Source organism: Ylistrum balloti, unplaced genomic scaffold (genome assembly GCF_031769215.1).
Source record: "Ylistrum balloti isolate Yb309-2 unplaced genomic scaffold, AGI_CSIRO_Ybal_v1 Utg370720, whole genome shotgun sequence".
In the NCBI taxonomy this organism is placed as follows: domain Eukaryota; kingdom Metazoa; phylum Mollusca; class Bivalvia; order Pectinida; family Pectinidae; genus Ylistrum; species Ylistrum balloti.
The window spans coordinates 415,360-433,909 of record NW_026782428.1 but is presented as its reverse complement, the minus strand read 5'-3'; the positions used below and the strand labels follow the sequence as shown (position 1 = coordinate 433,909).

The 18,550-nt window shown below is 36.1% G+C and overlaps 1 protein-coding gene across 1 annotated transcript in view; it reads right to left on the bottom strand.

Moving 5' to 3' along the window:
* The window catches only part of LOC132557767 (tyrosine-protein kinase Btk29A-like), a 41,535-nt gene that overhangs the window by 16,824 nt on the left and 6,161 nt on the right, over positions 1-18,550 (bottom strand). The window contains exons 3-8 of the mRNA XM_060222293.1: positions 8,898-9,066; positions 7,094-7,242; positions 6,552-6,616; positions 6,092-6,151; positions 4,710-4,841; positions 3,739-3,860 (exon numbers count right to left, since the gene is read on the bottom strand). Of these exons, the coding sequence (XP_060078276.1) occupies positions 3,739-3,860; positions 4,710-4,841; positions 6,092-6,151; positions 6,552-6,616; positions 7,094-7,242; positions 8,898-9,066 (697 nt within the window). The remainder of the gene's footprint in view (positions 1-3,738; positions 3,861-4,709; positions 4,842-6,091; positions 6,152-6,551; positions 6,617-7,093; positions 7,243-8,897; positions 9,067-18,550) is intronic.

Here is an 18,550-nt window from a genome sequence, read left to right as displayed (position 1 = left end):
GAAACAAGTTATGTCAACTTATACAAATCACTCTTGTTGGCCCAGATGTAAGCGCGCGAGGGATCTTATTGTGGGAGGAAACCGGAGTACCCGGGGAAAACCCACATGGTCGGGCAGGTGACTCCTTATTTTTTCATTTCGTTCCGGGAATCGAACCCCGGTCGGCTAGGTGAAAGGCGAGTTTGTTACCACTGCGCCACCCAACCACCCTTAAATTTGTTAAATGATTTATCTTATAATGGAAGGCTGTTAATATGAGTTTTACTTCCAGGAACAGAGCCAGTGGTTCATTCATTAGACCATTTACTATATTACCCTATGATGTCATATTCACCATTGTATGATAATGTCCATCAAAGTGAATATCGTTATATTATTTTGATGCAACTTTAGCTGATGCTTTTTTTTGCACGAGTGACATGAATTTTCTTCATTCTGACGGTGAGAGTGATAGTTAAAACTTTTAATACAAAAAAGAAACAACATCTGTATCTATGTAGTTCGTGTAAAATGATAATGTTGTTCAGCTAACAGCTTTATTTAATCTGATTTAATTAACTTCGGTACAAAAATATGATGGCTCAACTTCCTGAGGACAGTTTAATGAAATATTACATGCTAATTTCCTGATTGGTTTTGTGCATGATAATCAGAAAACATCCAGATCCTTGTTCCCATGTTTATCATAATAATTATCTTTACAGCTGTAAAACATCCAGATCCCCATGTTTATCATAATAATTATCTTTACAGCTGTAAAACATCCAGATCCCCATGTTTATAATAATTATCTTTACAGCTGTAAAACATCCAGATCCCCATGTTTATCATAATAATTATCTTTACAGCTGTAAAACATCCAGATCCCCATGTTTATCATAATAATTATCTTTACAGCTGTAAAACATAATCATAATAATTATCTTTACAGCTGTAAAATATCCAGATCCTTGTTCCAATGTTTATCATAATAATTATCTTTACAGCTGTAAAACATCCAGATCCTTGTTCCCATGTTTATCATAATAATTATCCCCATGTTTATCATAATAATTATCTTTACAGCTGTAAAACATCCAGATCCCCATGTTTATCATAATAATTATCTTTACAGCTGTAAAACATCCAGATCCTTGTTCCCATGTTTATCATAATAATTATCTTTACAGCTGTAAAACATCCAGATCCCCATGTTTATCATAATAATTATCTTTACAGCTGTAAAACATCTCCCCATGTTTATCATAATAATTATTTTACAGCTGTAAAACATCCATGTTTATCATAATAATTATCTTTACAGCTGTAAAACATCCAGATCCCCATCTTTATCATAATAATTATCTTTACAGCTGTAAAACATCCAGATCCCCATGTTTATCATAATAATTATCTTTACAGCTGTAAAACATCCAGATCCCCATGTTTATCATAATAATTATCTTTACAGCTGTAAAACATCCAGATCCCCATGTTTATCATAATAATTATCTTTACAGCTGTAAAACATCCAGATCCCCATGTTTATCATAATAATTATCTTTACAGCTGTAAAACATCCAGATCCCCATGTTTATCATAATAATTATCTTTACAGCTGTAAAACATCCAGATCCCCATGTTTATCATAATAATTATCTTTACAGCTGTAAAACATCCAGATCCCCATGTTTATCATAATAATTATCTTTACAGCTGTAAAACATCCAGATCCCCATGTTTATCATAATAATTATCTTTACAGCTGTAAAACATCCAGATCCCCATGTTTATCATAATAATTATCTTTACAGCTGTAAAACATCCAGATCCCCATGTTTATCATAATAATTATCTTTACAGCTGTAAAACATCCAGATCCCCATGTTTATCATAATAATTATCTTTGTTTATCATAATAATTATCTTTACAGCTGTAAAACATCCAGATCCCCATGTTTATCATAATAATTATCTTTACAGCTGTAAAACATCCAGATCCCCATGTTTATCATAATAATTATCTTTACAGCTGTAAAACATCCAGATCCCCATGTTTATCATAATAATTATCTTTACAGCTGTAAAACATCCAGATCCCCATGTTTATCATAATAATTATCTTTACAGCTGTAAAACATCCAGATCCCCATGTTTATCATAATAATTATCTTTACAGCTGTAAAACATCCAGATCCCCATGTTTATCATAATAATTATCTTTACAGCTGTAAAACATCCAGATCCCCATGTTTATCATAATAATTATCTTTACAGCTGTAAAATATTTATCATGTAAAACATCAGATCCTTTACAGCTGTAAAACCCATGTTTATCATAATAATTATCTTTACAGCTGTAAAACATCCAGATCCCCATGTTTATCATAATAATTATCTTTACAGCTGTAAAACATCCAGATCCCCATGTTTATCATAATAATTATCTTTACAGCTGTAAAACATCCAGATCCCCATGTTTATCATAATAATTATCTTTACAGCTGTAAAACATCCAGATCCCCATGTTTATCATAATAATTATCTTTACAGCTGTAAAACATCCAGATCCCCATGTTTATCATAATAATTATCTTTACAGCTGTAAAACATCCAGATCCCCATGTTTATCATAATAATTATCTTTACAGCTGTAAAACATCCCCATGTTTATCATAATAATTATCTTTACAGCTGTAAAACATCCCCCCATGTTTATCATAATAATTATCTTTACAGCTGTAAAACATCCATGTTTATCATAATAATTATCTTTACAGCTGTAAAACATAATTGTTTATCATAATAATTATCTTTACAGCTGTAAAACATCCAGATCCCCATGTTTATCGTAATAATTATCTTTACAGTTGTAAAACATCCAGATCCCCATGTTTATCATAATAATTATCTTTACAGCTGTAAAACATCCAGATCCCCATGTTTATCGTAATAATTATCTTTACAGCTGTAAAACATCCAGATCTGTAAAACATCCAGATCCCCATGTTTATCATAATAATTATCTTTACAGCTGTAAAACATCCAGATCCCCATGTTTATCATAATAATTATCTTTACAGCTGTAAAACATCCAGATCCCCATGTTTATCATAATAATTATCTTTACAGCTGTATGTTTATCATAATAATTATCTTTACAGCTGTAAAACATCCAGATCCCCATGTTTATCATAATAATTATCTTTACAGCTGTAAAACATCCCCATGTTTATAATAATTATCTTTACAGCTGTAAAACATCCAGATCCCCATGTTTATCATAATAATTATCTTTACAGCTGTAAAACATCCAGATCCCCATGTTTATCGTAATAATTATCTTTACAGCTGTAAAACATCCAGATCCCCATGTTTATCATAATAATTATCTTTACAGCTGTAAAACATCCAGATCCCCATGTTTATCATAATAATTATCTTTACAGCTGTAAAACATCCAGATCCCCATGTTTATCATAATAATTATCTTTACAGCTGTAAAACATCCAGATCCCCATGTTTATCATAATAATTATCTTTACAGCTGTAAAACATCCAGATCCCCATGTTTATCATAATAATTATCTTTACAGCTGTAAAACATCCAGATCCCCATGTTTATCATAATAATTATCTTTACAGCTGTAAAACATCCAGATCCCCATGTTTATCATAATAATTATCTTTACAGCTGTAAAACATCCAGATCCCCATGTTTATCATAATAATTATTTTTACACCTGTAATCTTACTTACCTGCGGAATTGTGTTTGTGGTAGTGAATTAGCTCTGATATTGATAAGAATGAATATTTTTCTGATATGAAATGTTTTCCTTGATCATTTTTCTTTATGTGATAATGCCTCACCATCCCATCACTGTAAACAAAGACAAGCATTTCTGGTCAACTAAGTGGCATAACTTTGAGGTCGAAATCAAAAAACATTTAAGGGCACAACTTTGTCAGGTCATAATCAATGTTACAAATCGAAAATGAAACATTGTTGCTAAAAGATATTTGAAGATGTTACTTCATGTAGCCAAACAAACTCCAATGTAGCATTTTTACAAAGGGCTATAACTTTGATAAATCAAAAAGTGCCAGAATGAAGAAATCATATGAAATTATGCAACTTCATTAAATAGCATCATCACATAGAAAGAATTTTTTTAGATATTGTCAAGGTAAGATGACAGAATAAAACAAACACTTACTTTTCTAGTGTAAACAGCAACAAAGTAAACATCCCAAGAGTGCTGGATACCCACAAACACTTACTTTTCTAGTGTAAACAGCAACAAAGTAAACATCCCAAGGGTGCTGGATACCCAAAAACACTTACTTTTCTAGTGTAAACAGCGACAAAGTAAACATCCCAAGGGTGCTGGATACCCACAAACACTTACTTTTCTAGTGAAAACAGCAACAAAGCAAACATCCCAAGGGTGCTGGATACCCACAAACACTTACATTTCTAGTGTAAACAGCAACAAATTAAACATCCCAAGGGTGCTGGATACCCACAAACATATACTTTTCTAGTGTAAACAGCGACAAAGTAAACATCCCAAGGGTGCTAGATACCCACAAACACTTACTTTTCTAGTGTAAATAGCGACAAAGTAAACATCCCAAGGGTGCTGGATACCCACAAACACTTACTTTTCTAGTGTAAACAGCAACAAAGTAAACATCCCTGGTGTGCTGAATACCCACAAACACTTACTTTTCTAGTGTAAATAGTGACAAAGTAAACATCCCTGGGGTGCTGGATTCACGTACTAGGAAACATCCCTCACGGCCTTCATCCTTCAACACTGACTCACTCCTCTCTCTGGAGTAGTTTTTATAATACCAACTGAAACAAATTAAGTATTTGATATTTGAAATGCAAAAACAAAGGTTAAACATTAATATGATTTGACAAGCTTATCAAGATAAAACTATTTTCTGTGAGTGACACATATATCTGGGTATTTGTACATGTGGATGGTATGCCTGTACAATGGTTTACTGGGGCTGGTCTTTGTATTGGAGGAGGTAGTTTATCCTTCTTAGTATTGATAATGCCATTCCAATAAAATTTCAATGGTAAATATATCATTTTCATTGATCTGTAACTATGTGTATATATATATCATTTTAATTGATCTATAACAGTGTGTGTATACATATATAATTTTAATTGATCTATAACTATGTATATATATATATGTATATAAATATATATATATATATACATATATATCGTTTAATTGATCTATAACTGTGTGTATATATATATCATTTTAATTGATCTATAACTGAGTATGTATATATATATATATATATATATATATCATTTTAATTGATCTATAACTGAGAATGTATATATATCATTTTAATTGATCTATAACTGAGTATGTATATATATATATATATATATATCAATTTAATTGATCTATAACAGTGTGTGTATACATATATATAACTTTAATTTATCTTTAACTGAGTATGTATATATATATATAATCTTAATTGATCTATAACAGTGTGTGGAAGAACAAGGAGAACATACTCCAACCCTACTAAATGACAGAACTGAACCTAGGTCTCCGACATTCCATAGCTGTACATACTGAACCAAAGAAGCATGCTCCATCAGCTGAGTGATAGAAACTGCTTTCAACACTATGTGAAAGTCAGAATGACCCATTCCTTCTACATGGATCTGTGAGAAATTATCGTTCCAGCTGAATAAATCCTGCGATGCCTCGTCACATTCTTACCTTTTTTGCATTACAATTGAATAAAGAAAAGATGATTGTGTTTGATGTAACAGACATTTAATAGAGAAATGACGCTTATGTTCTTCAAAACAGACAGAAGATATAGCAATGAAACTGAGTGTCTTAGCGAAAGACCACTGCCTCCAAAGAAACCATTCTGATTGTGTTAATATAAAGCTTTGTTGTGTAACTGATATCACTTTGTAAAAGAAAACTGGTGATATCATAATCACATTACAAACATGCAACTGTACTTCCTTCATGATTACCATAATACTTGTAGGAATAATCTTCATCATCTTGACAAAGGCCTTTATATTTTTCATAGTGATATACTTACTCAAAAATTTCTAAATCAAATTTTCTTTTCACATAATTGGATGGAATGTAACCACTTTGGCTGTGAAAAGAAATAAAAGTCAAACATGAGTACACATAAATAACTGATAAACATGCAACTATGTTTTTAATTTATCATTCCCATAACCACTAATATAAGAATACTTCCATATAAATCCTATCAATATTACTAGGTAAGGTTCTGATATTCTGTTTAATTGACATTAGAAGAGCATTGCCTCACCTGATACATTACCTTAATGGAGCTTGTACCTACTTCATAAATGACCTTAATGGAGCTTGTACCCACTTGATACATGACCCTGAAGGAGATGGTACCCACTTGATACATGACAATATAAGAGCTTGTCCCTACTTGATACATGATCCTGAGGTAGCTTGTACCCACTTGATTACATGACCCTGAGAGAGCTTGTACCCACTTGATTACATGAACTTACCCTCGTTTATTACGTGAGAGCCACCAATGTTCTTTTGAATCATCAATGACTTCATATTCCTCACCCTGAAAATGAACATGCCTGATTTGATGTAAGATTAAGATAATTTAAAAATATTTGAATACAAACTTCATACATCAACACTGAAAACAGACTTCATTACCAAGTAAGGATTTCCAGGCCCTTACATACCAAGAGAGATAATTTTCAAGTAGATAATACATCTGTAATGAAAATGATATTTCAGATAATGTAAAATTGCCGCGGTAATAATGAGAGAAAAATTAGCATTTATTCTAAATGATATAACAATAATAGTCAGGGCTCTCTTACCCTATTTTGGGACTGGGGCCCGGGGCCCTTAGAATTGGGAAAAATAATGGTGTTTTCCTTGGAATTGGGAAAACTTGGAGTCTAAATTGGGAAAAAAAGATACTATTTTGCATTGGAAATGGGGCCAAATATCGGCCCCAAATCTGGCAGATCGACAGCCCTGTAAGTATTTGTTTTTATATGTCACAGATAAACGAATTACCACTCACCACCACCAATTCCAGGTCACCTTCCTCGGCTGGAGTAAAGTTAAATATTGCTACAAAGATTTTTTTCTCCTTGACCTCTTGACCTGGTTGAGTAGCTGACCCAGGAACTGCTGGGAGGGGAATGTTTGGTTTGTGATTTCTTGTAACCTCTGTAAGAGAACAGCAATTGAAATTAACAAAGCACTTCATTAATTCACTTTAACATACAAGTGCTACATAACAGCTTGTATGATCACTGGGAACAGCCATTTCTGTTTTGGAGTAGAGTCCAAAGACACCATTAGTCCAAGGTCAATTGTACTTACAGTCTGTCTACAGTAAGTACAATTCACTTTCACTTTTTGTTCGTTATGACCATACATCCTGGATTATTCTGTCTCAGTAGAATTTACTTATATTCTTTGTCGCGACTATACAGCATTCTGATCAATGTAGAATTTATTTACTCTTTTTCAATTGTTGTGACCATCCAGGCTGCAGCATTCCTGGCTATCAAGAAATCAACTTCTGTTTTTCACTCTTGGTGACCAAACATTCTGCAGCATAATTGTCTGTATAGAATTTGCTTATATTTCCTTGTGTTGTGACCATACAGCGTGGACTATTTCTATCTGTGTAGAATCAACGTAAGTTTTTCGTTCTTTGTAACTACAGTGAAACCTCACCTAACGACCACCTCCAAATTACGACCACCCCGCTATTACGGGCACTTTTTTTCAGTCCCGTTTTTTTCCACTATATATCTCTGTATTGGTTGCTTCAGTATTACGACCATTCCGCTATTCCGTATTACGACCACTTCTTACAGTCCCAACAACCACTTATAAACGATAATTGACCTCACAATTACGACCACGGTCTGACCAGTGATTAAAGTTTACCTGGTGGGTAATGAACCGCGAACATGTGTGTCGTTCTCGACCATTGTTTTTGTCACGGATTACCGAACCTGTCACCAGGTGTTGGTACACGAAGTAAACATCATTATCGGATTAACTTGTGTGAAATTACATGCCATACACGTTTTACTAGCGATCTATTGTTTGTTAATTATATATTGATAGATCGGTAGGTATGCTGTCCAACACCTTAGAAGCCTGCAGGGTTCTTGTGCATGTAGAAGTTATGTATGTTTTTCACTCATGACCATACAGCCTGGAGTTTTCATGTCTGCCTCCAATTCCTATATGATTTGTGGTAACCTGATAGAATAGAGCATTTCTGTGAATACAGAATCTATTTACATTTTCTCTTGGTGTGACCACAGCCTAATGTGATTGTGCTGATGTTAGAATTTTAATCACATTTTGCAAATGTTGTGACCATATTGTCTAGAGAGTTTCTGCCTAGGTAGAACTTACTTCGTGTTTTTCCTTCATTGTGACTACCGTATTTTACCGCAAATAAGCCCCCACACCCAGTTCAAAAAAGACTGTCAAAAGAGGGGAGGGGTCTAATATGCGGGCAACCTCCCTGTTTACGAGATGTACATGTGTCCGCCATCTTGGATTTTTCGTCATAAGGAACAATAGCTTGGCCTATCTGTCATAAAAAATAACCCAAAGACGAAAATAGGATCAATAATCTTATTAACAATATAGCAAAATTTACTTAATAGCTAATCATCCGGCCCGAATCCTCCGAATAGGAGAGTCTCGTCATCGGACTTGTCTGAATCAAATAAGTTGCCGTGGGCCCGTGTCGCATCAAGTTCCTGCTGTAGGACCTCATCGATCTCGCGGACGTCCATGCCGACATCCTCAGGAAGACGCTGCAACGTCCTAGACAGTTACAGGCCACACACCTGCCCAGGAAATACGACGCACATCATCCGTGTTTGGTCCCCACACACATGTCACCCTCGTGACTTCTCTCCCCTTGGAGTCTGTTCCTTTTCCTTGACCAAGGTGTTTCTCGAAGTCTCTGTCCCACTGTCTGACGAGTTTCCTGTCGATGGAGAATTCTGGTGTTGTCTAATGGAGATTTCGGTCATTGTCTCAGAACCAGTTGACGATGTCCAACTTCTCCTTTACTGTGTAACGTCTTCTTGTAGCAGGCATGATGATTTGTGTCTTGGTTGGATTTTTACTCTCTTTTTAACGACACTGATATGGCTTGGGACTCAACGTGTCAAAGTCTTCTCAACACATCAAAGCGACACTGAGTTGTTTTAGCGAGGCCCTCTCGCTCAGTCGCTGTGATTGTTAGCTAATTATCACCAGTTTAAATAACAAAAAAGTGGTCACCTGTGAACACTACAAAAACAAACCCTTAATAATTACACCTAGCGATTAGATGTAAATACTGCTTTATCATTGCACATGTTGTTTTTTTTCGAAAAAAAAGAGGGGGCTTAATTGCGAATACCCCCCTATTCCTGGCAAATTGGAAAAAGGTGGGGGGGGGGGGGGGCTTATTTGCGGGAGTTGTGTACTGCCTATTTATCACTTACGTTGTTGTTGTACAGCCTGGCGCATTCCTGTACTGTATTTATCCTGTGTTTTTTGTGTACTGCCTATTTATCACTGTGTTGTTGTGTGTACCCCTTTATCACTGTGTTGTTTGTGTACCATATTTATCACTGTGTTGTTGTGTGTACTGCCTATGTGTTTTGTGTGTACTGCCTATTTATCACTGTGTTGTTGTGTGTACTGCCTAGTTATCACTGTGTTGTTGTGTGTACTGCCTATTTATCACTGTGTTGTTTTGTGTACTGCCTATTTATCACTTTGTTGTTGTGTGTACTGCCTATTTATCACTGTGTTGTTGTGTGTACTGCCTATTTATCACTGTGTGGTTGTTGTGTGTACTGCCTATTTATCACTGTGTTGTTGTGTGTACTGCCTATTTATCACTGTGTTGTTTTGTGTACTGCCTATTGATCACTGTGTTGTTGTGTGTACTGCCTATTTATCACTGTTGTTTTGTGTACTGCCTATTTATCACTGTGTTGTTTAGTGTACTGCCTATTTATCACTGTGTTGTTGTGTGTACTGCCTATTTATCACTGTGTTGTTTTGTGTACTGCCTATTTATCACTGTGTTGTTGTGTGTACTGCCTATTTATCACTGTGTTGTTTAGTGTACTGCCTAGTTATCACTGTGTTGTTGTGTGTACTGGCTATTTATCACTGTGTTGTTCTGTGTACTGCCTATTTATCACGGTGTTGTTGTGTGTACTGCCTATTGATCACTGTGTTGTTGTGTGTACTGCCTATTTATCACTGTGTTGTTGTGTGTACTGCCTATTTATCACTATGTTGTTGTGTGTACTGCGTATTTATCACTGTGTTGTTGTGTGTACTACCTATTTATCACTGTGTTGTTTTGTGTACTGCCTATTTATCAGTGTTGTTGTATGTACTGCCTATTTATCACTGTGTTGTTGTATGTACTGCCTATTCATCACTGTGTTGTTGTGTGTACTGCCTAGTTATCACTGTGTTGTTGTGTGCACTGCCTATTTATCAGTGTTGTTTTGTGTACTGCCTATTTATCATTTTGTTGTTGTGTGTACTGCCTAGTTATCACTGTGTTGTTTTGTGTACTGCCAATTTATCACTTTGTTGTTTTGTGTACTGCCTATTTATCACTGTGTTGTTGTGTGTACTGCCTATTTATCACTGTGTTGTTGTGTGTACTGCCTAGTTATCACTGTGTTGTTGTGTGTACTGCCTATTTATCACTGTGTTGTTGTGTGTACTGCCTATTTATCACTGTGTTGTTGTGTGTACTGCCAATTTATCAGTTGTTTTGTGTACTGCCTTTTTATCACTGTGTTGTTGTGTACTGCCTATTGATCACTTTGTTGTTGTGTGTACTGCCTATTTATCACTGTGTTGTTGTAGGTACTGCCTATTTATCACTGTGTTGTTGTGTGTACTGCCTATTTATCACTATGTTGTTGTGTACAGCGTATTTATCACTGTGTTGTTGTGTGTACTGCCTATTTATCACTGTGTTGTGTGTACTGCCTATTTATCAGTGTTGTTGTGTGTACTGCCTATTTATCAGTGTTGTTGTATGTACTGCCTATTTATCACTGTGTTGTTGTATGTACTGCCTATTTATCACTTTGTTGTTGTGTGTACTGCCTATTTATCACTGTGTTGTTTAGTGTACTGCCTATTTATCACTGTGTTGTAGGTACTGCCTATTTATCATTGTGTTGTTGTGTGTACTGCCTAGTTATCACTGTGTTGTTTTGTGTACTGCCTATTTATCACTTTGTTGTTGTGTGTACTGCCTATTTATCACTGTGTTGTTGTGTGTACTGCCTATTTATCACTGTGTTGTTTTGTGTACTGCCTATTTATCACTGTGTTGTTGTGTGTACTGCCTATTTATCAGTTGTTTTGTGTACTACCTATTTATCACTATGTTGTTGTGTACTGCCTATTTATCACTGTGTTGTTGTGTGTACTGCCTATTTATCACTGTGTTGTTGTGTGTACTGCCTATTTATCACTGTGTTGTTGTGTGTACTGCCTATTTATCACTGTGTTGTTGTGTGTACTGCCTAGTTATCACTGTGTTGTTGTGTGTACTGCCTATTTATCACTGTGTTGTTGTGTGTACTGCCTAGATATCACTGTGTTGTTGTGAGTACTGCCTATTTATCACAGTGTTGTTGTGTGTACTGCCTATTTATCACGGTGTTGTTGTGTGTACTGCCTATTGATCACTGTGTTGTGGTGTGTACTGCCTGCCTGCCTAGTTATCACTGTGTTGTTGTGTGTACTGCCTATTTATCACTGTGTTGTTGTGTGTACTGCCTAGTTATCACTGTGTTGTTGTGTGTACTGCCTATTTATCACAGTGTTGTTTTGTGTGCTGTCTGTTTATCACTGTGTTGTTTTGTGTACAGCCTATTTATCACTAAGTTGTTTTGTGTACTGCCTATTTATCACTGTGTTGTTGTGTGTACTGCCTATTTATCACTGTGTTGTTGTATGTACTGCCTATTTATCACTGTGTTGTTGTGTGTACTGCCTATTTATCACTGTGTTGTTGTGTGTACTGCCTATTTATCACTGTGTTGTTTTGTGTACTGCCTATTTATCACTGTGTTGTTGTATGTACTGCCTATTTATCACTGTGTTGTTGTGTGTACTGCCTATTTATCACTGTGTTGTTGTTTGTACTGCCAATTTATCACTGTTGTTTTGTGTACTGCCTTTTTATCACTATGTTGTTGTGTATTGCCTATTTATCATTGTGTTGTTGTGTGTACTGCCTAGTTATCACTGTGTTGTTGTGTGTACTGCCTAGTTATCACTGTGTTGTTTTGTGTACTGCCTATTTATCACTGTGTTGTTTTGTGTACTGCCTATTTATCACTGTGTTGTTGTGTGTACTGCCTATTTATCACTGTGTTGTTGTGTGTACTGCACTGTGTTGTTTTGTGTACTGCTATTTATCGCTGTTGTTTTGTGTACTGCCTATTTATCACTGTGTTGTTGTGTGTACTGCCTATTTATCACTGTGTTGTTTTGTGTACTGCCTATTTATCACTGTGTTGTTGTGTGTACTGCCTATTTATCACTGTGTTGTTGTGTGTACTGCCTATTTATCACTGTTGTTTTGTGTACTGCCTATTTATCACTATGTTGTTGTGTGTACTGCCTATTTATCACTGTGTTGTTGTGTGTACTGCCTATTTATCACTGTGTTGTTTTGTGTACTGCCTATTTATCACTTTGTTGTTGTGTACTGCGTATTTATCACTGTGTTGTTGTGTGTACTGCCTATTTATCACTGTGTTGTTGTGTGTACTGCCTAGTTATCACTGTGTTGTTTTGTGTACTGCCTATTTATCACTGTGTTGTTGTGTGTACTGCCTATTTATCACTGTGTTGTTGTGTGTACTGCCTATTTATCACTGTGTTGTTGTGTGTACTGCCTATTTATCACTGTGTTGTTGTGTGTACTGCCTATTTATCACTGTGTTGTTGTGTGTACTGCCTATTTATCACTGAGTTGTTGTGTGTACTGCCTATTTATCACTGTGTTGTTTTGTGTACTGCCTATTTATCATCACTGTGTTGTTGTGTGTACTGCCTATTTATCACTGTGTTGTTGTGTGTACTGCCTATTTATCACTGTGTTGTTGTGTGTACTGCCTATTTATCACTGTGTTGTTGTGTGTACTGCCTATTTATCACTGTGTGTTGTTGTTGTTGTGTGTACTGCCTATTTATCACTGTGTTGTTGTGTGTACTGCCTATTTATCACTGTGTTGTTGTGTGTACTGCCTAGTTATCACTGTGTTGTTGTGTGTACTGCCTAGTTATCACTGTGTTGTTGTGTGTACTGCCTATTTATCACAGTGTTGTTGTGTGTACTGCCTAGTTATCACTGTGTTGTTGTGTGTACTGCCTATATATCACTGTTGTTGTGTGTAGTGCCTATTGATCATGGTGTTGTTGTGTGTACTGCCTATTTATCACTGTTGTTTTGTGTACTGCCTATTTATCACTATGTTGTTGTGTACAGCGTATTTATCACTGTGTTGTTGTGTGTACTGCCTATTTATCACTGTGTTGTTGTATGTACTGCCTATTTATCACTGTTGTTTTGTGTACTGCCTATTTATCACTATGTTGTTGTGTACTGCCTATTTATCACTGTGTTGTTGTGTGTACTGCCTATTTATCACTGTGTTGTTGTGTGTACTGCCTATTTATCACTGTGTTGTTGTGTGTACTGCCTAGTTATCACTGTGTTGTTGTGTGTACTGCCTATTTATCACTGTGTTGTTGTGTGTACTGCCTAGTTATCACTGTGTTGTTGTGTGTACTGCCTATTTATCACAGTGTTGTTGTGTGTACTGCCTAGTTATCACTGTGTTGTTGTGTGTACTGCCTATTTATCACTGTGTTGTTGTGTGTACTGCCTATTGATCACTGTGTTGTTGTGTGTACTGCCTATTTATCACTGTGTTGTTGTGTGTACTGCCTAGTTATCACTGTGTTGTTTTGTGTACTGCCTATTTATCACTGTGTTGTTGTGTGTACTGCCTATTTATCACTGTGTTGTTGTGTGTACTGCCTATTTATCACTGTGTTGTTGTGTGTACTGCCTATTGATCACTGTTTTGTGTGTGCTGCCTATTGATCACTGTGTTGTTGTGTGCACTGCCTATTTATCACTGTTGTTTTGTGTACTGCCTATTTATCACTGTGTTGTTGTGTGCACTGCCTATTTATCACTGTTGTTTTGTGTACTGCCTATTTATCACTGTGTTGTTGTATGTACTGCCTATTTATCACTGTGTTGTTGTGTGTACTGCCTATTTATCACTGTGTTGTTGTGTGTACTGCCTATTTATCACTGTTGTGTTGTGTACTGCCTATTTATCACTATGTTGTTGTGTACTGCCTATTTATCACTTTGTTGTTGTGTGTATTTATCTGTTGTTGTGTGTACTGCCTATTTATCACTGTGTTGTTTGTGTACTGTCTATTTATCACTGTTTTGTTGTGTGTACTGCCTATTTATCACTGTGTTGTTGTGTGTACTGCCTATTTATCACTGTGTTGTTGTGTGTACTGCCTATTTATCACTGTGTTGTTGTGTGTACTGCCTATTTATCACTGTGTTGTTGTGTGTACTGCCTATTTATCACTGTGTTGTTGTGTGTACTGCCTATTTATCACTGTGTTGTTGTGTGTACTGCCTATTTATCACTGTGTTGTTGTGTGTACTGCCTATTTATCACTGTGTTGTTGTGTGTACTGCCTATTTATCACTGTGTTGTTTTGTGTACTGCCTATTTATCACTGTGTTGTTGTGTGTACTGCCTATTTATCACTATGTTGTTGTGTACTGCCTATTTATCACTTTGTTGTTGTGTGTACTGCCTATTTATCACTGTGTTGTTTAGTGTACTGCCTATTTATCAGTGTTGTTGTGTGTACTATTTATCACTGTGTTGTTGTGTGTACTGCCTATTGATCACTGTGTTGTTGTAGGTACTGCCTATTTATCACTGTGTTGTTGTGTGTACTGCCTATTTATCACTGTTGTTTTGTGTACTGCCTATTTATCACTATGTTGTTGTGTACTGCCTATTTATCACTGTGTTGTTGTGTGTACTGCCTATTTATCACTGTGTTGTTGTGTGTACTGCCTATTTATCACTGTGTTGTTGTGTGTACTGCCTAGTTATCACTGTGTTGTTGTGTGTACTGCCTATTTATCACTGTTTTGTTGTGTGTACTGCCTATTTATCACTGTGTTGTTGTGTGTACTGCCTAGTTATCACTGTGTTGTTGTATGTACTGCCTATTTATCACTGTGTTGTTGTGTGTACTGCCTATTTATCACTGTGTTGTTGTGTGTACTGCCTATTTATCACTGTGTTGTTTAGTGTACTGCCTATTTATCAGTGTTGTTGTGTGTACTATTTATCACTGTGTTGTTTTGTGTACTGCCTATTTATCACTGTGTTGTTTTGTGTACTGCCTATTTATCACTGTGTTGTGCCTATTTATCACTGTGTTGTTGTGTGTACTGCCTATTTATCACTGTGTTGTTGTGTGTATTTATCACTGTATTTATCACTGTGTTGTTGTGTGTACTGCCTATTTATCACTGTGTTGTTGTGTGTACTGCCTAGTTATCACTGTGTTGTTGTGTGTACTGCCTATTTATCACTGTGTTGTTGTGTGTACTGCCTATTTATCACTGTGTTGTGTGTACTGCCTATTTATCAGTGTTGTTGTGTGTACTGCCTATTTATCAGTGTTGTTGTATGTACTGCCTATTTATCACTGTGTTGTTTGTTTTGTTGTGTGTACTGCCTATTTATCACTGTGTTGTTGTGTGTACTGCCTAGTTATCACTGTGTTGTTGTGTGTACTGCCTATTTATCACTGTGTTGTTTTGTGTACTGCCTATTGATCACTGTGTTGTTTTGTGTACTGCCTATTTATCACTGTGTTGTGTGTACTGCCTATTGATCACTGTGTTGTTGTGTTGTGTGTGCTGCCTATTTATCAGTGTTGTTGTGTGTACTGCCTATTTATCAGTGTTGTTGTGCGTACTATTTATCACTGTGTTGTTGTGTGTACTGCCTATTGATCACTGTGTTGTTGTAGGTACTGCCTATTTATCACTGTGTTGTTGTGTGTACTGCCTATTTATCACTGTGTTGTTGTGTGCACTGCCTATTTATCACTGTTGTTGTGTGTACTGCCTATTTATCACTGTTGTTTTGTGTACTGCCTATTTATCACTATGTTGTTGTGTACTGCCTATTTATCACTGTGTTGTTGTGTGTACTGCCTATTTATCACTGTGTTGTTGTGTGTACTGCCTATTTATCACTGTGTTGTTGTGTGTACTGCCTATTTATCACGGCGTTGTTTAGTGTACTACCTATTTATCAGTGTTGTTGTGTGTACTGCCTATTTATCACTGTGTTGTTGTGTGTACTACCTATTTATCACTTTGTTGTTTAGTGTACTGCCTATTTATCACGGTGTTGTTGTGTGTACTGTCTATTTATCACTGAGTTGTTTTGTGTACTGCCTATTTATCACTGTGTTGTTGTGTGTACTGCCTATTTATCATTATGTTGTTGTGTGTACTGCCTAGTTATCACTGTGTTGTTTTGTGTACTGCCTATTTATCACTTTGTTGTTGTTGTGTGTACTGCCTATTTATCACTGTGTTGTTTTGTGTACTGCCTAGTTATCACTGTGTTGTTGTGTGTACTGCCTATTTATCAGTGTTGTTGTGTGTACTGCCTATTTATCAGTGTTGTTGTATGTACTGCCTATTTATCACTGTGTTGTTGTATGTATCACTGTGTGTGTGTACTGCCTATTTATCACTGTGTTGTTGTGTGTACTGCCTATTTATCACTGTGTTGTTGTGTGTACTGCCTATTTATCACTGTGTTGTTGTGTGTACTGCCTATTTATCACTGTGTTGTTGTGTGTACTGCCTATTTATCATTGTGTTGTTGTGTGTACTGCCTATTCATCACTGTGTTGTTGTGTGTACTGCCTATTTATCACTGTGTTGTTGTGTGTACTGCCTATTTATCACTGTTGTTTTGTGTACTGCCTATTTATCACTATGTTGTTGTGTACTGCCTATTTATCACTTTGTTGTTGTGTGTACTGCCTATTTATCACTGTGTTGTTTAGTGTACTGCCTATTTATCAGTGTTGTTGTGTGTACTGCCTATTTATCACTGTGTTGTTTTGTGTACTGCCTATTTATCACTGTGTTGTTGTGTGTACTGCCTATTTATCACTGTGTTGTTTTGTGTACTGCCTATTTATCACTTTGTTGTTGTGTGTACTGCCTATTTATCACTGTGTTGTTTAGTGTACTGCCTATTTATCAGTGTTGTTGTGTGTACTATTTATCACTGTGTTGTTTTGTGTACTGCCTATTGATCACTGTGTTGTTGTAGGTACTGCCTATTTATCACTGTGTTGTTGTGTGTACTGCCTATTTATCACTGTGTTGTTTTGTGTACTGCCTATTTATCACTTTGTTGTTTTGTGTACTGCCTATTTATCACTGTGTTGTTGTGTGTACTGCCTATTTATCACTGTGTTGTTTTGTGTACTGCCTATTTATCACTGTGTTGTTGTGTGTACTGCCTATTTATCACTGTTGTTTTGTGTACTGCCTATTTATCACTGTGTTGTTGTGTGTACTGCCTATTTATCACTGTGTTGTTGTGTGTACTGCCTATTTATCAGTGTTGTGTGTACTGCCTATTCATCACTGTGTTGTTTTGTGGACTGCCTATTTCTCACTGTCTTTTTTTGTGTACTACCTAGTTATCACTGTGTTGTTGTGTGTACTGCCTATTTATCACAGTGTTGTTTTGTGTACTGCCTAGTTATCACTGTGTTGTTGTGTGTACTGCCTATTTATCACTGTGTTGTTTTGTGTACAGCCTAGTTATCACTGTGTTGTTGTGTGTACTGCCTATTTATCACTGTGTTGTTGTGTGTACTGCCTATTTATCACTGTGTTGTTGTGTGTACTGCCTATTTATCACTGTGTTGTTGTGTGTACTGCCTATTTATCACTGTGTTGTTGTGTGTACTGCCTATTTATCACTGTGTTGTTGTGTGTACTGCCTATTTATCACTGTGTTGTTGTGTGTACTGCCTATTTATCACTGTGTTGTTTTGTGTACTGCCTATTTATCACTATGTTGTTGTGTACTGCCTATTTATCACTGTGTTGTTGTGTGTACTGCCTATTTATCACTGTTTTGTTGTGTGTACTGCCTAGTTATCACTGTGTTGTTGTGTGTACTGCCTATTTATCACTGTGTTGTTGTGTGTACTGCCTAGTTATCACTGTGTTGTTGTGTGTACTGCCTATTTATCACTGTGTTGTTTTGTGTACTGCCTATTGATCACTGTGTTGTTTTGTGTACTGCCTATTTATCACTGTGTTGTTGTGTGTACTGCCTAGTTA